The sequence below is a fragment of the Pagrus pagrus genome (genome assembly GCF_965226575.1).
Source record: "Pagrus pagrus genome assembly, chromosome: 22".
Taxonomy (NCBI): domain Eukaryota; kingdom Metazoa; phylum Chordata; class Actinopteri; order Spariformes; family Sparidae; genus Pagrus; species Pagrus pagrus.
This window is the reverse complement of record NC_140204.1, coordinates 15,962,732-15,988,045: the sequence shown is the minus strand read 5'-3', so window position 1 is coordinate 15,988,045 and position 25,314 is coordinate 15,962,732. Positions and strand designations below refer to the sequence as shown.

General features: G+C 42.3%; 1 protein-coding gene across 1 annotated transcript in view; it reads right to left on the bottom strand.

The window, feature by feature from the left end:
* Window positions 1-25,281, bottom strand: part of rgs12a (regulator of G protein signaling 12a) — a 40,584-nt gene extending 15,303 nt beyond the window's left edge. The window contains 5 exon segments of the mRNA XM_084344025.1: window positions 937-1,106; window positions 3,409-3,430; window positions 20,534-20,626; window positions 22,234-24,100; window positions 25,085-25,281. Of these exon segments, the coding sequence (XP_084200151.1) occupies window positions 937-1,106; window positions 3,409-3,430; window positions 20,534-20,626; window positions 22,234-24,018 (2,070 nt within the window). The 5' untranslated portion in view covers window positions 24,019-24,100; window positions 25,085-25,281.
* Between the last annotated feature and the right edge of the window lie 33 nt (window positions 25,282-25,314).

Sequence of the window (25,314 nt, the reverse complement as noted above, 5' to 3'; positions counted from 1 at the left end):
GTTGTTGTTGAGAGCCGGAGTGAGGAAAAAGAAATTATTGGGTGTAATGTTGTGAAATAAGACTGGTGTAAGTGTAGGCGCAGGCTAGTGTGGGCGAGTGCAGCTCTGATCAGTGCTGAGGGAAGGTGAGGAGCGAGGTGGATCTGGGACGCCAGAACTTAATGTTACAGCCTTCTGAAGGTGTTGTGGGCTAAATTCAAAGACACATCTTTTATGTGGGCGGTATGGTGACATAAATGAGATGCCTGTACTCACTAAGGTTGGACAGTGAGAACTGATTCTGAACTTGAAACTATTCTAGATCTATATTAAACAGGGATTTGTTAAGAAACGTGCTTAGAAAGAAGTGATACAGCAAAATGTAAAGATAGAAACTAATGTAATGCATTAAGAACAAATGGCAAACATTTACTGGAGCATTGTATCAGACTGAAACACTTTAGATGCCACTGATTGCAGGTTTCCTTTCACACGTGAATCAAAACAAGAGTACAAAAAGAAAAAAAATATATACCAAGCAATGAGACACATTTTGGCTGTTTTTCCACAACACTTTGGTAAAGTCTGTCCACAAAACATTTCTGGAGCTTAACAGCAAAACAGCGCTGCAGCATTCTCCTAAGAACTAAATTAGATGGGGACTTGTTTTAAAACATTAGAAATTTCTAAAATTCTAAAAAGAAATGTATAAAATGGATCCATGCAACTTGTCCAACATAATCCAAGTGTTCAGAAGCAATGAGATCCCAAATCGACTTCGTTCGCACCCTTTTTTAAGCTGAAATCTCCACGGTTGATGCTAAGCTAAAAGTGTGATAGGATGTGACGAAACTTCACCTGACCTTCCATAAGCGAGTGAGCAGATAATGACTGAATTATAATATTGGGGTAAACTTTTCTTTTTATCAAATTGAGAAACTTTTATTCTTTTCTTACCGAGAAGTAGCGTACACCCACTGGATCCTGGAGGAGACGCTCGAAGCAGCCGGCCCAGCTGGCCACGCGCTGCTCCGGGAACCCTCGGTGGCTGCCTGCTCCTGGAAGACTGCCATTACTGTTCAGGCTGCTCTGGCTGCAGCATCCCTGCAACTGGACTCCGCTGTAGTCTGCAGGACGGGAGAGCGAAATACAAAGGTTAGAGGACTCTAATGTCATTGAAGGCTAATTCCTGCCAGAGGGAATGTTGGAGCCACTCTCCTTTTTTAAGCATTCTGTGTTTACATCCTTTTGACATTTTTGAGACCCATGAAGGAGAACAGCTCTTACAAAAAAAATGAAAAAAAGATTCCTTGACCCTCCTCTAAAAAAACACATGTATGGGTCAATATTGGAACAATATTGGACTTGGGTTTTAGTGATAATTTAGCTAAATGTCAACTAGTACACCTAATACTCCCACTACAATATTTTCAGCAATTTCCTTAAGAATACACTTTGGCTTAAGGAGATTGCAGGAAAAGAGAAAGACAAATAATGTGCCAGCAGTTTAATAAAGGTCTTGATCCAGTTGGAATTAAAAGAGGGAAGCACTTGTCATCTATTCACAACGGGGAGCCAAAAGGTGCCTTATAACTGCACCAAACATAATTACAAAAGAAAATAGATTAGACTACAAGCTAAATGTCAAGGGATTGGGGAAAGCTACACCTCTCACCGGCAAATGCTGAACAATAAGTGAATGTCAAAGTTCAAAAACATGTTATGAGGGAAGTGTGGAGCGCGGAGCTAACAGGTCTGATTGAAACAGCAGATGTCACTCGGTCGGTAGGGAAGGAGCAAAGAGGGGGTGGCAAGAAGAGGGAGCAGAATAAAAGGAGAAAGAAAAGGAGGAGACACGGCTGATTAAAGGGACACAAAGAGGGAGCAGTGAGAGTGAGGAGCCAGGAACTAAAAGTGGGGGCTGCAGCCTGCATGGTACCTGCTATCATGGCAGCAGATGGCCACTTTAGGGCTGGGGCAGCGCGCACAGTGAAAAAAAACACAAAAACAAAAGGGGTCACAGCGGGGATTTGTTACACATACTGTATATAGTGCAAAGTCAACTGGTTGGCACGGGCAACTTGTATTAAAGGAACAGCTCACCCAAAAATGAAAAGTTAGTCATTATCTACTCCACCCAAGCACATGGAAAGTCAGGTGAAGTTTTGTAGACTATGAAAAACATTTTACTTTTCCATTTCCTTACGCCAAATGAGCTGGAAGGAGCCATTTTTATTTTTTATTTTATCCTGTTTTAAAACAAGTCCTCATCCACTTCAGTTATTTAGGAGAATGCTGCAATGCTATTTAGCTGTGAAGCCCCAGAAATGTTCTGAGGACTACAAAACTTCACCTGCCTTTCCATCTGCATGGGGGTGAGGAGAAAATGTTCTATTTGGGTGAGCTTATGCTTTAAAAGGTGTGCCTCTCTGCTGTTGAGAACGGAAATGTTAGCTGAAACAGATGCAGTATATTTTTGCTATATTCTTTCCTAGACGCCTGCACAAGAAGTAAGGGGAATCTGAAAATAAGCGTAGTTCGACTGTGGCGTTGTGAAATAAAAGTACTGTAAATAGCCTTACAGTGGGGACAGATAACGACTAAGCTGGCCTTTATATGACCTTTTAAATCAAACAATATATCCTGTTTTCTTACCAGTTACTGCGCCTGAATCATGAAAACTGTACAGGCTTTATGTTGATGACATTCTGAGAGTTTGTCTTCTTTACAATCAAAACATATGACCTGTTTGCCCTGTGTCACTGAACGTCGCTGTCTAAACTTCGCTGACAAGCCACTTGTTTGGACTTGGTTTAATGCATTAGGACTGAGGCTTTGGGATCTGTGTTTACCACATTGTGAGCCGCTCGGTTAATGAGATGGCTTTAGAAAGCAAACAGCCGAGCATGTCTGATCCACATCCACAGTGAAAAGGAGCGGAGCTGTACTCCCCCGCCGCAGCCTCGGTCAGCCTGTTAGCAAATGTTATTAAAACTGCTATGAAAGGGGAGACCAGACAGCACGCACGCTAGCCCCGACCGTAACCCAAAACACGCTTGACAAACATCCTTTGTTAATGAGGCATGCTGCCTACAGTGAATACATCATCCTCACTAAGTCTTTTTATTAGAGCATTTTATTAGGCAGCTACAAAGCTCTGTGTTGAGTGTGGAGTAAAAAATGAGGAATAAAAATTGCAGACGGAGAAGAGGCTGGACGGAGCACTGCGGGCTGGACTAGATCAAAACATTTCACTGTGTTAGTAAAAAGGGATCATTAAGACAAAGCTGTGAAAGGTTGTGATTCAAATCAGTTTTAAGACTCACACAGCTGGCATTCTTTTCTACATCTCATATCAAAAGATCAGGTTTAGACTTTTAGAGAATTAGTCAAATTTAGTTTTAGTACTAATAAATGAATAGTACTCACCACCATCTGAGGAAGCAGCAGACTGAAAGAGAACAAAGAGAGACATGAGTGAGAGGCTGCCCTCATGACCTCCTGTGTTGAAACAAGAGACTGAAGACGGCGCTGATAGCAGTGTCTCTTCAGGCATCCCACCAGTCGCTCTGAGGTGTGTGTCTTTTGTCGTTTGTATGTGAGTGTGTGAGTGTGTGCTACTGGGAAAGGGTTGGATCTTGAGTCCTCACACAGGACCATTAATTTGTAAGTGGGTGGACCCCTGGCCTCTACCACACACAGCTGTTCACACCTCCACAGCAGGACCCACCCCTCATTTTATATGACCCTCGCAGGCCTGAATGTGTGCATTCCTGCTAACTGCAGTCACAAAGATCAGAGCTCATCACGGTGGAGGCCATCACGGGCCGTAATGCTCCTCTTTTCACTTGCTAATTCAGGTAAAGTGGTTTATGCGTGTGCTGATGACCCAGGATAAAAGGCAAACAGCACAAACACCCCCAGTGGGCATGGAAATTGAATGTACCCACTTTCCATAATTGGGTTTAAAGGTGCACTATGTAGTTTTGGAGAAGAGATTTAATCAGAAGAGAAAGATCTTCATTGACTCAATTTTTATGCCTAAACAAATTAATAACCAAACTCTCTTTGTGTTTGTGACTGTGAAACAAACTCACCTCAAAGGACAACACAATTTCACAATTACTGTTTTACTTTGTTTATATGTGGCGGACCCTGCCACCTTTCTAGCTTCAAACAGTGTTCTGGGGACCTTATTTTCCTCTGAGAACAACTTGTTTATTCACTGACGGAAAAAGTAATCTCTGAGTTTGTCTTATTACCTCGTTAATATTGTAAATATCAAAATTCAGAGTTTGAATTCCTTCTCCAAAACAACTTAGTGTCCCTTCAATAATAACCATGGGATAGTGCTAATCAAACACCACATGTGACTGATCTTATGACGGATCAACAAATATTTGCTTGCCAATACTTTCATTTGAAATAACCGTCTCAGCATTGGGCTCCTGTAAAATCCATCAGCATAATTTTGGAGAGGCTAATAAAGAGAGATTTAAAAGCCCAAACTGTATCGTAAAATTATATTTAAACGCAGGGGAGGATATGAGAGGCGCATCTTCGGGCTTGGTCCAAGAACACTTGAAAAATCGGTGCGTTGGAGGATTCATCTGAAAAGGGGAGACTATTTCCAGAAGAGTGTTTTCTGAGCTGCCACTTCAAAGTGTGAATATTCAAGGCTGATAATACGTCGAAACAAGGCTCTTATTGCCAGGCTGGTGCCTTGGTGTGAGCAGTACACAGTTTGTGCTTCAGTGGAATTGCATAATAGTAGACAATATTATACAACAATGGAGATTTATAAAAACTCAATCAGGATTTGGTTTCACTTCCTGTTACATTTCCAATTAATAGTTTCCAACTAAATCCATCAGTCATAGAACAAGCCCAGACATATTGTGGACCTGCCCCTTCTTTGTAGGTTCTGTTGATGGTACTGGTCATCCAAAGGCAGCGGACGTGACCGCGGTCATGTGTGCTGACGTGACGCTTCGTTCCATTTCGGGAGTGACCACATGTAAAAGCTCAATCAGACACAGACCGCGAAACCAACTAATTGTCTGTCACAGCCTCTTTACAACTCTGCTCCTGCTGCTGAGTCCAACCCCACATAGTCAACACCCAGAAGCCAGCCCCTCTGTGGTGGTTAGCATGTGTACAGTAATCATGGGTGGGTAAGGACAAGGAGGACCAACATGAAGTCGAAACAGAGGAGAGAGAAAAGAGAGAACACCCACTCCATCTGTCTGTCCTTTTGGGTCTAAAAGCGGCAAAACCTCAAACCTTAAATATATGTAGTGTTGTGACTGTGGTTCACTTTAAAGCAAGTCAGACATCACACAATGTGACGTCAATTTGGGTTTTGGACAAACAAAAGGTCTCCAGGCTGAAACTTTGGTGTGTTGTTCTATCCCCACTTTTTAAAGGGGCACTATGGAAGAAATTCAAACTCAGAATTATAGTACTCACAATATTAATGAGGTAATTTTTCCATAACTGAATAAACAAGCTGTTCTCAGAGGAATAAAAAGGTCCCTAGCACACTGTTTGAAGCTAGAAAGGTGGCAGGGTCCGCCACATGTAAACAAAGTAAAACAGTATGAAATGTTGTTGTCCTTTAAAGAAACAAACTCTCTTTGTTTTTGTGACTAAATAAACACATAAACTGATCTTAGTTTGTTTAGGCATAAAAAATCTGTCAAAAATCAGTCATAGTGCACCTTTAAACCTTTGTGTCGAGCTTTTACTTCTAAAGTGACACATATGATAGACATCCACTTCCTCTGAGAGTGAAACTTATTCACAGACATGTGATAAGAGTGGGAGTATTCCAATAAATAATAATGACTGTCGTCTTGACACACACAGTAGATGTAAGATCTTGTAAACCGTGCGTGTGTTAGCGGGGAATTATGTTGATGACAAATACATTATCAGTTTCGAAAGAAGACTTAAGTGCCTATTGGTAATGTTACAAAATCCTGAAACTAGTCTGAATAGCTGTGACACAATTTAGCAAATTCTACTCAACGAAAGATTAGACAAACTGACCTTAAAAGGACAATACAGTTTCATAAAGTTTTACTTTGTCTATATTTGGCGGACCCTGCCACCTTTCTAGCTTCAAACCGAGTCCTGGGGACCTTATTTTCCTTGTTTTTGCTTGTTTATCAGTTATGGAAAAAATAAATAATTGTATTATTGTTTGTATTATAATATCATTAATATTGTAAATAAAACATTTTTTAGATTGAATTTCTTCTTTAAAACTACATAGTGCCCCTTTCAATGTGAATACTTTCTGGTTTCCTCCTCTATGATAGTAAACTGAATATTATGGGGCTGTAAACAACATTTGAAGATGTCATTTTGGGCTTTAAGAAACAACATTTTTCACAATTTTAAAGGACACCAACATCAACATCAAATCAATTCATTGAGAAAATAATTTAAAGAAAAATTTATTTTTATTTGAGACCCTAGTCGACCTGTTTTTAAAACATTGTTGATTAATAATCAGTAGATCAGCTACATCATCAGTAATCACTTCAGCACACTTGTGACACTTGTAAAAGTTGACCAGGTAGAGCTGAAGAGGCTGGTGTGTGTATATTTGTAGGAATGAGGCTGCAGGGGTTAGACCACACACACCACTGCATCTTTCTCAACTCATTATTGCTTCCTTGCCCTCAACTCCACTACAATAAGGCCAAAGTGATGACCCAGGCATACCGTCACCTCTTGTCCACACACTCCCTTCCTCTGTTGACACCTCTGGTGACGAGCCAGTCCACCGTGGGTGGCTCTGCAGCGTTACAGGCCTTCTTTGATCCTTTTCATACAAGGCTGAATTGCATTTCCCAGCTGGAATCCCTCTGCAAGCCGTGTCCACGTTGAGGTTGTTATCAACCAAATGGACAAAATCACAATTCAAGTCACAGCAAGTACCCTGGCTCCAGACGTAGAGCAGGATTTGGCTCTCTGGTTGGAAAACGCTCCTCCAGCTTTACTGTGGTACAGCCCCCACGCCGTACAGTCTGGCATCCCGAGACACCACATGCTGAAGGAACGTAGATGAGCACACCAAGACAGATTTATGTGTATGATCTGAAGTGAGCCACCCCGGCAAAAACACACTTTTATCAGTGATAAATCCGTTGAAGGATAAACAGCACTCACACAAACATTACTCACACAAACATTAATTTCACCCAATAACACTTCTCACGGAGTGTATTTCACATCTTCTAAAAAGTGATGTCTTTTATCTTTTGGGCTTGTTTAGGCATGTCACTTCCTTCAAAAACTGGTTTGAGACGTTCAACACTTCTCCACAGTCAGATAAAACAGCCTCTTCTAAACTTTTACACAAGTCAAGGCTGATTCTAGCACCCCGCAAACAAACAACCGCGAGTCCCCGCCGCTTCAAACAGCTGTTCTGAATGGGAGAGCGTCAAAGAGTGAGATTAATGAGAAAAACAGCTGACTGAACAAAAGGAGTCTCCCCGCTTCACGCAGCGGAGGAAGAGGAGACTCGCTCGGCAAACCACAGTTTACTTACAGTGTTGAAGTTCCAGGTCCGCTTGAAGGAAAGTCTCTTTTTGAGACTCATTGTTCCCTAGTCTGCTCCACCAGCAGCACACAGACAGATTATGTGTGTGTGTGTATGTGTGTGTGCGAACGCATACCTGAACATTCCCCACCCAAAACTCTGCAAACCATGTCTGTACAAGTCGGAGAGAGAGGGAGAGAGAGGGAGGGAGAGAGAGGAAGAAATCTGACAAGGTACTGGACAGAGAGAGAAGAGGAGGAGGAGGAGGAGGAGGGTGAGAAGCAGGAAAGCAAGACTTCCTTACTTCGCAGCTGTTGCCATGGCAACCCGCCCGACAATACATACAGCCTCTGCCACAGTGGCATGAAGGAATCAGATGATTTAACCCCCCCTTTATTCCCCTCACAAAAACACACTCGCCATGTCAAAACCACATTGGCCTTTCCCTCTGGTTTTGTTTCCAGTCGGGGCACTCTCTCTTTACTTGACAGAGGCAAGAAATACTCAGTCAGTTTAAATTGAAACCAGATGAATTTTGCTTAATCAAAATAAAAGTTTGGTAGCCCACGAGTTGAACTCCGAGCTTCATTCTCCGCTGTCACAGAGCGCCATTCTTACGCCCCCAAACGGTAATAATTCTATCAAGTGGTGTTTTCTGCTAGCAATTTAGCTCATGTACCAGAAAAAGAAAATTGGTTTTCGTTCTGGCATCGCTCCCCGTCTCAGCCGCAGCACAGTGCCTCCACATTTCTGGCAGATCTGTACAATCAGCGACTGTTTCTGGACCAGCTATTATTCTTAAAGCATGGGTGGCTCTTTCTGAGGTTTTCCCGTAGCATTCTTTGGACTTAATTTTGCCGTAAATAATGGATGAGACGCAGTGATTATTAACAGCCTGGTTTTCATGGTAGATCTCCCCCGTTTAATTAGATTTCTACACGGTCTATCACTTTGGAAACTGGATGTCTGTCATATGTCGCACGGCTGTTTTGATGGTGCGGAGGGGGCGATCACAGATGACATCTCAACCCCGTCAGTAGGGCTGTGTGTTCATGGACAAGGTCACCGTATGCTTCAAACACACTAGGTTGTACAATCTGACTAAATGTAATTAATTGTACAAATACAAATATATAATAAAGAAATAAATCGTTAAAGTTCTATTTACATTATGTTTTCTCATATTTACCGACTTCCTTTTTTACTCTCTGACGAATCATTGTGTGTTTCCCATGTTTTCCCAGAAGTAACAGTGACAGGCGACCAAATGGAACATACCGTTACCTCGAGTAAAATTGGATTCCTGAGATCACAGGTATGCAATCTCGCAAACCCATCTTGCCAGGCAGGCTTGTAAAGCTATATGCTTGTGGCCGGTCAAAAAATGATTGGACCAATCAGCGTCCTTTAAGGAAATAGAGGCAGCAGCATCGGGTGTGGTTTAGATGTGATGACGGCGAGAAGCGACTGCTAGCCTGCCCCTGAAGAGGTTAGCGTGGATGCTGCCATAGCAGCAGTTTTATCAGAACTGGACAACAGTTCTTCATTAAAAGTAGAGCAAGGAACGGCACTGAAGGCTTTTCTTCATGGAAAAGATGTTTTCCCTCTTTTCCTGACTGGCTTCAGTAAGAGTTTGATTTTGCATTTGGCACAAAGTATATCATAGAAAGCTCTGCTCCTTTTAAAAAACATATTATATATCTTGAAAAAAAGTGAGAAGTACAAGTTTTGAATACTTTCCCACCTCTGCACACGCAACCTTTTACCTTGTAAAGTGAGCAGGATTGACAGTGCAGTTTTTAGGACGTTAGGAAAGTGTAGGACACAGCCCACATTCCCAAATCTGCCACCAGAAAAGGGGTTTCAAGTTTCAAGTCAATGTTAGAAATACGACCCAGAAAGTCAAGTATCAGGTCCATGAGATTGAACATTTATCAGACACCAAAACACTTTATATAAATTTTAGTTTGTATATCATGTATATCACACCTCTGTCTTTATCTTTTTTGTTGTGACGATCTACTTGGTGATTGCGTCACAAAGTAATCAATCAGGAATGTGCGCTGATTAACCTACACAGTTCCATCCAAAGTCGCAGTTTGACATCTATCAGTGCACATGTTGCAATGTCCCTTCTATGCTACATTTAACGACACTGTGCAAATGAAGATAATTACATACTTTATGCTATAATGACTGTTACACAGAAAGACAGAATGTTCATATGGTTTATGTGCAGATAAAATCAGCCACGCAGTAATTAGAAGCTATTCATGGTGCTAAGCTGAGTCAACCATAACTGTGATCCCAGAACACAGCGCACAAAACAGTCTACTTCTGCCTTTAAGGTTTAATTTTGCCCTTTGACCTCCCTGAGGCGGAGTGCTCACTGCAGCCAGGTGAGCACATCTATACGTACATAACAAGAGCAAAAGCATGTTGGAACTTCTCAAAGCAAAATGCCTTCAGGAAAAGCATTTTTCTATCTCTTGTTTTAGTGCTGCTAACTGAAGAAACTGCTGCCACAAAGTAAAGAGTTTTCATGTTAGCTCCGAGCCACTGCTCGGTTTAATCAATTTGTGAAACATTTCTAGACAGGCTTCAGAGCGACAATGAGCGCTGCTTGTCACAAGACCTCACTAATTGCATTTCAAGTTCTCCACCAGACAATCTTGACCGAGGACGGAAAATAATCTTCTTCTATCTGCCGCAGATGACAAACCATTCCCTGAAAATAACATCAAGAGAGAGCCTCGCATGGAGGCAACTTCCTTTTGAGGGAGAAAGGGCGAGGGTGCGGTGACTGATAAGATGGAAGAGACATTTCTTTACAAACCAAGCAAGGAGAGTAGAGGCGAGACAGGGAGACAGATTTATTTAGGGAAGTATGAAACTCGGCTGACAATATCTAAATGAAGATATTGTAGACAGACAAGCGTGTGTTTGACTTTAGGAGGCTAAGCAGTGTGTTCCAGTGTTTTTACTGTGGGAAATCTTGTTTGTCACAGCAAATCTGCCAGTCTATCACATTTGTAAGGATCTGATGAGGTCAGCATGCTTATGTGATGCTAGGGGGCCAGGAATGGTAAACAACATGAACACAATTAGTGTCCCTTTAGATTTCCTATCTGCATTGTGTCTATAGATCAAGGGCTGTGAAACAAATATAGCACTTTATGATACATGACTTAAGGTCATGCTCTGTTGAGAAATACTATTTTTATCAAGAGTGCCTCAGGAATGATGCCAGTGGTGTGATTATACTTCTCAAATGATCTAAATGAGTTTCACATGCTCTTGATCTGAAGAAAGCTTGAAATTTTATTTATTGTACTGGAAAATGGTGAAAGCAGAAGGCATGTGATTTGGGCAACAATCTTAATCAATACAATACAAGTCTTTCTGGGTTTTACTTTTAGTAAAAAATAATGGCGTTTTGCAGCTAATTTGGCAGTTCAAGGTGTCAGCAGTCACTGTATCAAAATGTGAATCTGATATCGCCGGATTGGTGTTGTTCCTAGAACATCATAATTAACGTTGTTCCAGGACCGTCACTGAAATAACCCAATAAATTTCATGTACAATAATGCTGTTGTGTTGTCATAGCTTTGTGACTCATGTTGCTGTTGTCCCTGGAACATCATACTTAATGTTGTTCCAGGACCATCATTGTTACTTTACAGTTTTCTGTCGCTGTTTGGTTAAGTTAGGGAGGCATTTAATCCCCTCAGTAGAATACTTGGTTAGGTTTAGGCAACCAAAATACTGGGTTAGGTTAAGTGAACTAAAATGATTGGTTAGGTTTAGGAAAACATGGTGTGGGTTAAAACAGACCTTTTTCACAATTTTATTTTGAATGGATAACTTCTCCCATGCGTGTATTTTTCCACCCTTTTTACCGAGTTGCTAAGCTGTGACATTAAAAGAATGATATTGATCAGTTTCAATGATGGCCCTGGAGCAACATTAATTATTATGTTCCAGGGGCAACACCAATATGGTGATATCAGATTGTGTGTATCAAAATAGTTCTTGTTCAGAACCTACACTTAACCAAACAATGCATCAGGCAAGCAATTTATTTCCGTAGGCTCATTATCTTACCCAACTAGCAGTGGTATTCAGTTGTTTACAAGAAAAGCTTAAGAATTTAATGCTTATATTTACTTAAAAAAATAAGTAAAAATCAAAAACTTCAAAATCAACATCTATTTTCTCCACTGTATAAATTAGAGATTAACATATTGGCATGTTATCCATGCAAACAGATGCAATTGTCATCATTATGAATTAGTTGTGATTCAATCATGATGATCTGAGGCATTTAATCAAAAATTAATACAATAAATTTTTTTCTTAATTGAACAACCATTTAAAGATCTTCATTGCCAGGGAGATCAGTGTCTGGCCCTCAGACCTGAGCCATGAGTCCAGATTTGTGCTGAGGTGTCTTTTAGGTGTAATCTCCTCAACTAGCAAATGGGCTGCTCTCAATGCCTTTAAAGACACTAGTGATTTGTATGCAAACTCAGGCCACCGTCACAATGCATTTCATCTCTTAATCCTCCTGATCGGCAGTAATCTACTGCCTGTTCTCTAACTCCAGCCGGTTAGCCACAGCAGATGGGTACGGCTCTGCTACTTTCTGGATTACAGGAGCATTACAATGATTTGTTGAGTGCTGCTGGTGTGCGTGTGTGTTAACCACTTGTTGCTGATAAAAAAAGCTGACAGGGAGTACCAGCATTCCTCTGACTGGAGATGTTTACCTTTTTCCCTTTGCTGCCCTACTTCTTGCTGGGTTACAAATGTGTCGCCTTACCCAAGATCAGAATTTGTCTTTCCCCACCTAAAACAACAATGTCAGTTCTGATCATAAGGTTAACTCTGCCTGAACATGTACAGCTATGCTATCAGACAGCTTGACAACATTGCCTGAACTCCCTTTGTTTTGTTTTGAGCAATAAAAAGGAATCACGGCATGTCACAAGTGGGCAGGTTGGATACAAAACAAGGAACAAATTAAACACATTGGATTTACAAGGCACAGCTGGACTCTGCAAAAATAGAATAAGTTCAGAGAGGGAAACTAGTCCCAGTGACCACGACCCCTCCCATCTCCATTTATTATCATAGAGAAAGGGCTACGCTCACATGAGCCTGGAGGGCTTGAGGTGGGTAAAACCACATAAGATGCCACCACACCCTGTTGCTGCTCTCTTTCTCTTCCATAAAAAACACCAGAAATGGACTTTCCAACCTGAAACCTGACACCTATAATTAGCCCATTGAGTCCCCCCCTGGTTTTCCACCAAAACTAAGTTGCACGAAAGCTTAGTGTACAGTGTTTTGAAAAGTCTGTGCGCTTGGGTACATTTGTTGTGTAATGATAAGGCCATGCATGATATGAATGAATATCTGCCTCCAGGAAGCAGTAAGGGTTATATGTTGACAATGACAAGGATTTGCAATATTTGTTTACTTCCTGTGTAAGTCCCACTGACCTTACACACTACTGTCTAATCCTTTTGGTCACGCTTGGAACCTGAGCTGGTTGACTGAAACTGAGAAAGAAGGCAAGTTTGGCTTAGCGTTATCCCCCCAGGCTAGGTGCTATAGGATGGCATTTTGTCTCTATGGTTGTTTGGCAGGGCGACAAGTTCATGACAATGCTCACAGTGGCAAAAAATGCAGAAATATATATATTGGACTAGAGTGTAACCCTTTGTCATATTAATATAATTACATAATTAAGAATATTATATTCCATTTCTGTCCCTAAATCCTACACATTAGACCTGGATATTTCATAATATAATCATCGTGCACTACATTATTTGCATTTCAAAGTAACCTTTTTATCTACTGCCTTAAGAAATACCATGACACAAGCTTAAGGTCAAAACATGAAAAATATGCAGCACTTTCCTCAACCTAAAGCAACGAGGCTATGTATTAACCGAGCTATAAAAACAGATAAATCCTATTTCCTTATGATGACCACAGGATGAAGATGTAATAGAAAGTTAGTGTTTAATCTGCCGAAGCAGGGCACCAAGCCAGTATCGCAGGGAGAGTAACTTGGCCGCCCCAAAAATCCATGTTTATGACTTCCACAGTGAGAAGTAGACAAGACCTTGGCCTGGTTCTGCAGCGTCTTGCGCCAACACAAGGTCAAAAAGATACCAACTACATTCACTTTCCAAACCTCCCTACAACTCCTCTCCAGTTCAAACAAGACAAGCTTGTCTTGCTCAATGCCTCAAAGCGGTGAGGCAAACGCTTCACGGCGCCGTCTGAGCTACAGGTGCGAGGTAAAGAGTTGAACACGACGAGCAGCCCACTGTATCCCAGACATGTCTTAACTGTTACCAGGGAGGTGATAAAAGACTCTGGCACTTCTTACGCTGTTCGGTGTTGAGTAACCTCCACACCCTTGTCAGTAGATTCCCTTCCAGTGAAGCAGAGAAATTTAATAATAGTATGATGGAGGAAGGTAAACAGTGTGTGGGGAATGAATCACTTCCAGAGGTTGTGTATCACATCCACAGACGTTTTGGTTCAGGGGACGATGAAGAGCTCTGTGTGGTTAACGAAAAAAGTATATCATAATCCTGAATGTCGATAGATGATGTCATTGCGTTGGTGTGACTGCAGCCAAGAGTGCATCTCCGTCCAACGGGTATTTTCCGTGGTTACAGTTTGGTCAAACAGCAAACTCAGCAACCACAGCCACATCTGGTCATCTGGATATTGGCTGTTGCATATTCATACTCTGAGCAGCTGGACAGTTAAATAACTTCTACTCGAGTTTTGTTGTGTTAATGTACTGTTTTTCCAGTCGGTGGGTTTGGAGAGAGCAGTCTATGTAATTACAGTGAAACCTCTTGTGGGAGAAGAGAGGAAGAAGAGGAATCATAGTGGAGACATTTAGAAAATGTCAGGCTGTTTAGTCTTTTGCATCCCGTAATGCTAGCCTAAGGACACATTTCGTGAGCGCAACTGTCCACCCACACTCCAGAAAGCTGGCCATGTGATGTCAGCGAGATAAAAGTGCTTCGTGTTCTCCTCCCTCTGCTGCTAATCCCCAGGAACACACCATTCCTGCTCGTCTTCCCAAGTCATAATACCCTAATTTAATCTAATTTTAGCAGCTATTATATTATTAATAACAACCAGAACTCAACTTGGAAGTGCATACAGGCTATAGTGTATGTCAGACATGCTGGATGAGCCACAAAGATTACGCAGTAGTCATGCGGCACCAAAAGAAAAAATGTATTTTGGTGAATCAGAGCGGGGACATGCCTGCACAAAGCCAAAAGAGGCAAGGCAAAACCACAGGCAACCATTTCAAGTTCAAACTTAACTGCGGCTGTTACACACACACACACACCTAAAACATACAACACCACTGAGCATTCACTGAACATTAAATTCTATCTGACAATGAAAACCTTTGATCTCGCCTTCACTCATGCCAAATCCAACTTCCCCCAGTGCCACCAATTGATTCCGAAAAGGGCCACTTCTCAGGGCGAGCACAGTGCAACCGAGCACACTTCATTCAAAGGCCGAAAGCGACCCTTGATGTGCAATTTACAAGGATAATCTTCACAGAACCCTTTTAGTGGCACGTCTAATTTAAAGTCAGCGTGCATCCTGATATAGATACGGGACCACATTTTGCTGTATACAGCGGCGCAGTGTGTGTCATACAGCACATGAGAGTTCAGCTGGCACTGGTCAAAACATTCCTCTGACAGACCACACAAGCTAACCACTGTAAGGCTACAACAGGAGCCACAAAGAGCCCAAAGAAGGAAAAGTAACGGTGGCAGGGGAGATAGAGTGAAAGATGAGGATGGCATCACCAAACAGCAGAGAAGTGCGGGCAGACAAAATAATGAAGACTCCAGAATTTCATGACTTACAGAGTTGAGAATTAAAGTTTGCTCCATGTATGGCGCTGTGTGTTTTGGCTCGTCTTCAGCGCTGCTCCACACGCCTGGTGTGTGTAAGCGAGTCCATCCGCTGGAGCTCCGCGGTGCCTGTGCGAGTCTGTGTTTGCAGTGCGGGGAGATGTGGGCTCAACAGGAGGAGAGCGTGCAGGAGAGCCGAAAATCCTGACAGCTACTGGGAGTTCAAAAGCTCCCTCTCTCTTCCTCTGCTGCCAGTTCCTCTCTCTCTCTCCCTCTCTCCCTCTCTCCCTCCCTCTCTCTCTCTCTCTCTCTCGCTTTGCTGTAAATTCCTCCTCTTTCCCTCTCTGTTCACCTCCCTCCCTGTCTGTGTCTTCATGCCTTCTCTTGGTTTCTACTACGCCCACAGGATAGATCTATTACCCGCAGGCGTGCAAACAAGAGCTACTAAATGTCTCCACACCTAACAGGAGAGGGGAAACTTTACACTCACAGGTGAAAAGAGGTGCCCTGAATTGCCCAGCAGGCACCTATGGAGTATCTTTGAATAAAACAATGTGCATTATTAACTGACAGCTCAAATTAGCAGATGTTTTCACATGCAGCAACACCTCAGAAGACAGATTCAGTGAGAACACTGGCGTAGCATTCTGCTAATGGTGTCACCACCAATTCAAAGTTGAACACACAGTCATCTGGAGCGCAAAGCAGCTGCTAGGAGGTAGTAACGAGGAGCGTGTGACGAGCCAGAGATCATAGTGGTGGAGCAGTGCGTTGGGATTGTGGGGGCATTTGCAGCAGGTCTCTGACAAGCTCTTTATGGAAATAAAATAAGGAGATACAAAGCAGCACATTCTTCGACATGCCCAAACATAAAGGGGATCCGACAACAAAAGCACAGCATGCATCAAAACACTCTTCATCACAAGATGCAGGGGGAAACGAATCAGTGCAAATACAAGCACGGAATTATACAGCAGTTTCTCCCTCTGCTGAACCAGAAAGGCACACACAGGAACACATCAAAAAGCAAAAAATTATATTTATGCTGTACCGACTCGGTGCGGGGGCTGCAAAAGCTAGGTGTCAGAGCCTTTTGTAATGTGAAGAAAAATAACAAGCATTCGCTCATTCCTGTGCTGGCCACTGTGACGCACACCAGCGGCCATGGAAAGAGCAACACGGCCACACATGTCCTAAGGGTTCTGCGCTCGTCCACGACATGCAGCGAGGCCACAAACAGGGGCTATCCGCAGGGGTCTGCTGATGGTGAACTCCAAAATAGTCTCACGGTGTCTTTGTGAGTCCAGATGCATGAGCTGACTGAGAGCTTATCACGTATTTCTGCAGAACTCGCCATGAGAACGGTGCCTCAGAACATCCTTCACAACAATATACAAGCGAGAAACCAAATACTTCAACCCCTTGAGCTAATGCACCGATACTTTCACTGAGAAGCAGGGAGTCAGTTAAGGTCAACAGTTAAGTGTTGTTCATAGGTATTATAGGTTGACCATTATTGTCTGTTATCTCTGCGAGTAGCCTTCAAAAGAGAAAAGACATTCTCAAGCTTTACTCTGTAGTCAGTCTCTCCGAACAGACTGGACTGCTTCCAACCGGACACATGTAGTTCTCTAAATCTGTTGCTTCAGCAGTGATTCTCAAACTTTTTCTTTTGTCTAAAATCAATCGTTAACAAGAGGAGAAGCAACTGATAAAAAAAAAAGGATTCAAGTTTAATTTGAGTGAAATAAAGGTCATTTTCCGCCCGGTCATCCACAGCGCTGTAGGAGAGTCCATCCTCGACTTTGTAAACCACTGAGGAAAGGTAACGCTTCCAACTTTTCCATATGTGTAAGCCTGTATATGGACATAACTGGTAATTCAATTGAACAGGGTTTAGTTTGCTGTGGCAAGGGCTGGGTTCATGGTCAGAGATCACCATCTGATCTCTGACCATGAACCCAGGGTGAAGCTCAGCCCTTGATACAAGAGCCCAGAGGCAAGTGCTAGGTGAGGATCTAATTGCCTTTAACAACCTTAAAATGTTCCCTGTGGTGTTATTACCCGTAATGTATAGGGCATCCATGACTTAAGCCTGCATTGGGTAAATGGCTGTTTTTGATTAGATGCGGTCTTAATACCTGTAAGTCGGATGCACAGTAAGAATTGATCACAGGAAGTAGAGCCTCAGTGATATTATTGCAGGATATTAGGTAATCAAAGGCATTTCAGTAAGAAATTGATGACGCAGTGTTACGGAAAACTGAGAAACAGTAGTTTAGGTAGGTAGGTAGTAGATTTCCATCCAAATGTAGCAAACATTTTATTTTAAAGCAAAACTTTGTAACTTTTAAAGTAAGAGAGAGTTAATTTTGAGTCTCATTCCCAGATCGTCAAATACCAATGCTTTGGGTTCATGGTTCGGGATTGGTTTTGTTGGGGTTTGACGATCTGGGCATGAGACTGGCGTACCCCAACACTTGCCCAATAGCTAGTAGCTTGGATTGACTCCAGAATCCCACAACCCTGTAAAGGATAAGTGGTTACAGATGATAAATGAATGGATGATGTAAAGAGACTCAGCAATCAACTACCTTTCTGCAAAAAGTTACACAGTGCTGCTCGACAAAAGAAAATGCTAATTTATGCATGTTTCTACTATTATTCAGTTATTAGGAGTTGGTTCATCTAGCTAAACAGTTGGTGGCACCAATTCTCCAGTCAGCTTCCATGAAACCATTGTGTAAATTGAAAATGCACATAAAAAATTAACCCTAACCCACCTGTTGTGTTGTTACTAGTTACATAGTATCCAACAGTATGTGCTGATAATTGTATTCTTTATCCGTAAAATATCCCAATTTGAACATGGATATGTTTTGAAGGGATCCTGATTGTATTGTATTACCTATTACTGACTGATATATAAACTTGCATAGTTTTAGAGGGGGAAATCGCTTTTCACTCCAACAATTGCAGTCAATATGGCTCTGTGCTAAACAAACAGCAGACACCTCTGTTTGCACAGCAGTGAATACGCTCAACTGTTTAAATGGAAATGGATTCCCACTAGTGTTTTGATTAAGAAAACTCTTTTCCTTTCAGCAGACAATTAAATTGTTCTTCTGTTTGTCTTATGTAACCAGAAAAACATGGTGATACCACTACGCCAAGAAGAATAAATGCAGACTGCTCATAAGGATTTTCACAACCAGTTTGAAATAATGACAAGTTTAACAGTGAAAAATTCAAGACTCATAATTCCAGCATCACAATCCAAGTCTTGTGTAATCTAACACAAACTAACACACTAACACATAAATGCCAAACCAAATTTTAAGATGTTTAAGGTCAATTTTTTAACACCGAACATGTCAGAGCTTAAACAAGGACAGCAATCATATTACCAATGATGCTCGCATGTGAAAAGCCAGGGTGTTTTCTTACACTTCCAACATATTAGACATGCCTGAGCCTGTCTCTCCCTGTCGGTGTCACAGCAGCTCCTGATAGAGCAGAGGACTCAAGTCCATGGTTCACAAAACATTGTGTAACAAGGCAAACTGGAGGTGTAAGAAAGAGGCCTCAATACAATGCTACAAGTGTGAAAGCATCCAGCTTTCTCTCCAGCTAATGTGTTAATTTGTTTGGTGAAAGTGTGAAACAGAAAACTGACTAGAGCGGCCTGAAGCTTCTCAGTTCTCAGCATTTTAAGCTTACTGGAGAGCGGTAAACAGTTGCAATCCGTTGTAAGGGATGATGATGATGAACTAGATGAAAAAAGATGTAATTTCACTCATGATAGACGCATCCCAATTTGCGAGTGCCGGGAAGCCATAACCATAGCAACTAAAAATAATGAAACACATCGTCAAACTGACTAAAAAAAAAAAAATTTTTTAAAAATCGGTGGAGGGATCTCTGCACAGAGGTTGGGAAATTAGGACAAGCCACAGACCGAATGCTGGTCTGGTAGTTTTCTGACAGAAAATAATGATTTACTATTTTGAGGTGCTGGTGAATGTGAAGATTTATCATCAGCAGCTGATGGATGCTCGCATTTTTAAATGTTAAAATCCTACCCTGTCTGCACATAAGCTGACTTGGAGCTCAGAAATAAAACAAAAATAGATGACTTACAACTTGTTTAAAAGTTTGTAAGGATAATGGAGAACCACTACAGTTTGGAGTGATGCTGTGACCTAGTGATTTAAGTGAATCAACAATGAAAGAACGCATTAAAGTTATGAGCTGCGAGCAGAAACTGCAGCTTTTGTAACTTTTTAAACCCATCTTTAATCCTGTGGCAGACCTGCTCAGACCATGCAGCGCTTCAACAACAGCACTGTTTAGTGTGTGTTGGGACAAACCTGAGGAGATCTGTGGTGTGCCTCATTGACTCAAATGTGTGGTCTGTGGGTGTGTCTGTGTGTGACTGTGACTAATGCATGGACATACAATACAGTACGCCACATTCTGGTTTGTTTTTGTGTCTGTTTCGTGTGCTTTCAGAGCAAATACGAGCTGTTGGAACAGTGTGCGTGTGTTTTCGTGAAGATGAATCAGCGCGCATGAGTAATGCACGCATGCAGAGACCACTGGAGAAAAAGGGAGTTCCTCAGCAACATTAATATGAGCAAAATGTGAGCGCGATATTCAGCCGTTCGTGCAGCAGTGCTCATTAGCGAGGCCAAACAAACAGGTCCGTGGCTCTGGCCTGCACAAAGACCACTTTGTGAGCCCCCTCGTGCCACAAGTGCAGCAGCAAACGCAGAGTTCAAGGCGACGGAAATGAAAGGTTAAAAAAGAGCTGAGAGTGGAGCAGAATGAGAAAGGGGGATGGTTCCACCGAATGCCCACATTAGAGAAGCATGTTCTGTACACAAGCCCATCAGAACGACAAATACAAAACACTATCAGACTTATTGAATATTATAATTCCCATCAACATGAGAAAAAACACAGAAAACCACTGATTATGTTCCATTTTGAAACAACTTTCGTGAAAGAGGAGCACGGCAACCTCTGGGAAAACCGATGAAAAGGTGAAAACAAACAAAAATCAAAAGTTGGCGCTTACCTCAAGGTCATCCAGTGATCGTGCCAGGCTGAGACGTTTAGAAGAGCGGCGCTTAGAAGCACGGACAGCACCCTTACCCCAAAACCTGGTGCCCTGTCAGAATAAAGGAGAGACGGATGAGCAAAGACGCAAAGACCACAGCAACTGACAGCACAATCAATACCCTTGTTTTTGTTTTACTTGTCATTATTGGTCTTGAAACTCACACAAAATGCATCTTGCTGAAAAAGTGGAGTCAAGCTGTCAAGAGAATTATAGTTTGCATACACATTTTTTCACTAGTATCACTCACATGCTTTCATCTATTTTCATCTACCAGTCTTTTACTCATGGAGTGTAAGCAAAAAGGGAAATAACAGAATTACCAAAGTGAGAAGTGACTTAAGGGTTAGTCTGGTGGAGTTTGGAAATGTCAGATCTTGTACTAATTTGACAGATTTCTCTGTTGAAGCTTCTGCATTTACATATAATGGCAGTCATGACACACAGCGCTCTCTGACAACATCCAGATTGGTCATAAAGTTAACCTGAACTATGACAACAACCCTGTTTCAACAGCACAGAGACAGACGCTTTCTGCCTTTCACTTCTTGAAAAAAATTCTCAGTTTAACCAGCCACCTCTATTCTTATGATTAGAGAGGCTGTCTAATGTCTGAACGAGAGTTCAAGAATTGCAGATAATTAGTGCTGCATGGCATGGGCTCTACCCTGTAATTTGGCTGGCTTCCTGTACAAGATTGTCGTCTTTCTGATCCATTGCAAGCCGGGGGACAAATACAAAAACACTTCTGATTTATAAACACAGCAAAATATTTGCTTAAATACTGTAAATGGAAGTTAATAGTGTAAAAATTGTAAAGGGAAGTTTAAAAACTACTATTTTTTTTTGCGAATCGTATCCAATAGACACTTTACATATCCTGAAATACCCTGAATTTTGTTTCGTAGCATTAATAAAAAAACATGGCCACATTCAAGCTGACTAATTGCTGAGAGAAACTAAGATACTGCTAACATGTTCATACAAGAGGCTTGTTTCCGGGACTACATGGATAAACAGGGCCATCTTGTGGACAAAGAGTACAACAGCTTATAACAGTCAGTTTCCTTCTCTCCACACGTTTATGACAATGACATCATTGACTCACAACAGGTGCTTTCTGAATTCAGTTCACACTCAGCACCAATTGACCGTTGAAATAGTGGTTTTGTATTTCATTTTAGGTGCCACCAGAAACAGGCTTGCTAACACCCCCTCAGTGTCTGGAAACTCAACTCCGTGTGACCATTTAATACTTCCTGTGTCGCCCTGTTAACATGAATGAAGTACAGAAACAGATGCTCTTGTCTACAATGGAACTATTCAACTGTGCGTAAGGATTTCTCATTAACACATAGCTTCAAAAATCGCAAGGATGCAGCATATATACTGTATGAGCAAAAACAAGGATATATCTAGAAAATTACACACAAATCAAGTTTTAAAGTAAGGTAATAGCCAAGAGTAAAATATTTTTGCTTATAATCAAAAAATTAAAGGGGCAATTTGAGATTTTTTTCAGATATGCAAACAACAACAAAAATGGCAGAGCATCTACTGTTGTATTTTTGAAGGCTGGGGTTGAGATTCAAACATAAAGTCTCTTTTTCCACAATCATTTGATGCATGTTTAAAATGTAAAAACTAAAAATACTTACATTCTTGGTGCTACCGTCTTTCCGCTGTTTCTCTCTCTGTTCAAGAAACCTTTTGGTCCATTCCTCTCGGGGAGGGAGCATCATGACCTCTGCAGACTGGTACCTGTCTGAGGGGATCTGGCTCATGGGGGGAGGCAGGTTGCTAAGGCTAACACTGGAGGGCCAGTTGATGTTAGGTATGACCTGAGGCTCAGGATCATTACTTTGGGCTTTTGGCCACTTTGGCTTTGAGAACCACCTTTGGCTAGCTCTGAGAGGATCTCCAAAGAAGTTTGGCTTTTTATCCAGAGGCAGAGGAGGTGGTGGGGGCTTGAACTGGAACTCAAGTCTGGGTGGGGGACCTCCATAAAAGCTAGTGAGACAGTCAGGCCCAGGTAGTGACTCTGAAAGGGAATGTATGCTGGCACTGTTCTCTGGATTAAGTGTTTGGCCATTCTTGGACAGGTTTATTGGGGTGAGGTCTTCAGCCGGAAGATAATCCCATGGACAGCTGGGGAGGTTAGCCCCGGGGTGGTTTCGGATTGCGGAAGGGAAATCCCTGTCCGCTCTCTCCTCAGGGGGGGACGCATTTCCAATTCCACTGTCCCCATTGCTGCTGGCGCTGCCTTGTTTGCCAGTGCTGCCATTCTCCTTGGCTTGCTGTTGAGCCTCAGCGTCCAGTTTGGCCCGAAGCCTCTCCACAGCCTCCCCCATGTCACTGTACAGGACTGTGACAAAGTGAAGAACATCTGGGGGAGTCTGAGGGAATTCCAGACAGCCCAGAGCGTCTGGATCTGAAGTGCAGTCGAAGCCAAAGCGTCCTGCAATGCCTAAGTGGTCTTCGTGGTTTCCCAGCTCTGGGTCGATGAAGAAAACATGGCAAGAGGCACGCAAAGGACCATCATCGGGTACACGGCCATTGATTATGTGTGCTGTAGTGACCAGGCAAAAAAAACGTGGGTCTTCAGCACACACAGCCCCTAAAACCAGGTTCTCAGTGGGGAAGGCTGCCAAAACAGCCCCTGTGTCGTCACAAAGTCGGACGCAGTCAAACATGATCTTCATCATCACCAGTGTATGGGTACTCTGCTCTGTTCCCAACTGTCGTATTCGCTCCCGAATGGCTTTTAAACAGTTCTCCTCTGATCCTGTAGTGTTTAAAATCAGCTCTGTGGAGCTCAGGTAGCCCACCACCAAGGTCATGTTTAAAACACTCCAGTCTGGATTAGCTTCTTCCGTGTCAGTAAACACTGAGTCTGTGTCCCCCGCTCTGGAGGTTTCCTCCCTTGGCTGCTCAGCTAAAGAGTTCCAGTGTTGAGACCAGTGTGACATGTCAGGCTCTGACACGGGCCTCTGTTTGGCAGCCATAACATGACTTGAGTTAAAGGAGGAATTGCTTGAATCGTCCGAGATAGTGCGAAGAACACCCACCTTTTGGAAAACACCACTTTTCTGGCCAATCCCAAATTTTGCATCATTCAGGATGGGGTTCCCCATGATTCGGCCTTCCGTGTGCACCACCATCCGCAAGGGTCCTTTGCAGGTGCCAATCAACTGCACCACAGTCTCATGCAAAGCAGTGGACACATCAGTTCCATTGATGGCCATGATGTGATCCCCCTGTTTGAGTCCCACCAGGTCAGCAGGGCTTCCCTGCATGATGCCACTCAACAGACAGGGCCTCTGTCCTGTTATGGTAAAGCCATATCCTGCTCGGCCACGGATGACCTCCACACCCCTGAGCTCACCGACTGCATTTAAATCCAGGCGCCTCCTCACGCCCTCAGGCTGTCCCTGTATCCTCATCTTTGTTGTGGGTTGCTGTGATATCCAGTGTGCGGGAACTGAAACACTTGCCGGTTGCCAACACTATTGTGTTGTTGTCATCCTGCAGTTACACAAAGTGAGATTAAAATTTGAAAAGCAGTTTGTTTGCAATACATCAAATTATACAAAACATGAAGAAGGGGAAGAGTTAAGACATAGGATTGCACAATAAGTCAGCTTTCGACAGGGGCATGTTGTGGTAAAACAGCCTCATATTTAGACTACAACTAATAGTTATTTTCATTATCAATTAATCTGCCAAACTCCTTGTGAATTAAAAATTGATTGGTCTGTTGAAAGTAGTGAAAACACTCATCAGTTTTCCAGAGTTCGACATGATTTCAAAACAATAAAGTTTAATTTACAGCCATTTGGAACAAAATAAAGCATGAAATCTTCCGTTTTAAGAGGCTTTAATCAGCTATCTTTTGGCAATTTTGCACTAAAACAGACTTTTTGTTAATTGAGAAATCATCTAAATTGATTCTGATTTTTTTTTCTTACATTACACAGTATATTAATCATATTAAGTTGTTTTCTCATACTGTGACCATTTTTTAAAAAACAGAATGTCAAAGTAAGAATCAGGGTGGTTTTTTTTCTCTATATATATATCTTACTCAAACAATCTGTAAACCAAGTAAAACGCTGCTATCAATCTTATTTTAGCAATTATCTGTCAGAGATAAGACACACACAGCTTTTATGTCCGAACACAGCTTGCAAATTACTCACATCCACCACCCCTCCACCCACCCACTCCCCCAAAACACAGTGCCAGCTGGCTCCCTGCTCACCAACACTTAAATGACAACCAGACTCTTTGGTTTCGGTCGACCACTGCTTTTAAATGTTCCAATACTCTACTCAGCACACAAGTTGAACGTTTTCCAACAAAAGGCACACCTGAAGAAGCCTAGTAGAGGTGTTTGGCTTTTTTTTTTTTAAATGTCAGTTATTAAAGAAGTTTATTCGATGTTAACACGTCCGAAACTCGCACCACAACGAGGCTATTTAACGACTAACGCCAACTTTTCAAAATTACCTTTTTCCTCGGGGCGAAAAGTTCCACAAAAAGCTCTCACGGTGTTTCCACTCACGCTGCTAAAAGCTCAAACGTTTACATTTTCTCACATCACACGTCCATGTTGTTTTTAAATGAATGAAACCGTGAATTATGTCCCTGCAGTGATTCAGGGTTCCATATGGTAACGCGCGAGAGCACCGCCTTCCATTCAACTCGCCGCGGCGGATCACAAAGCGTCTTTCATTGTA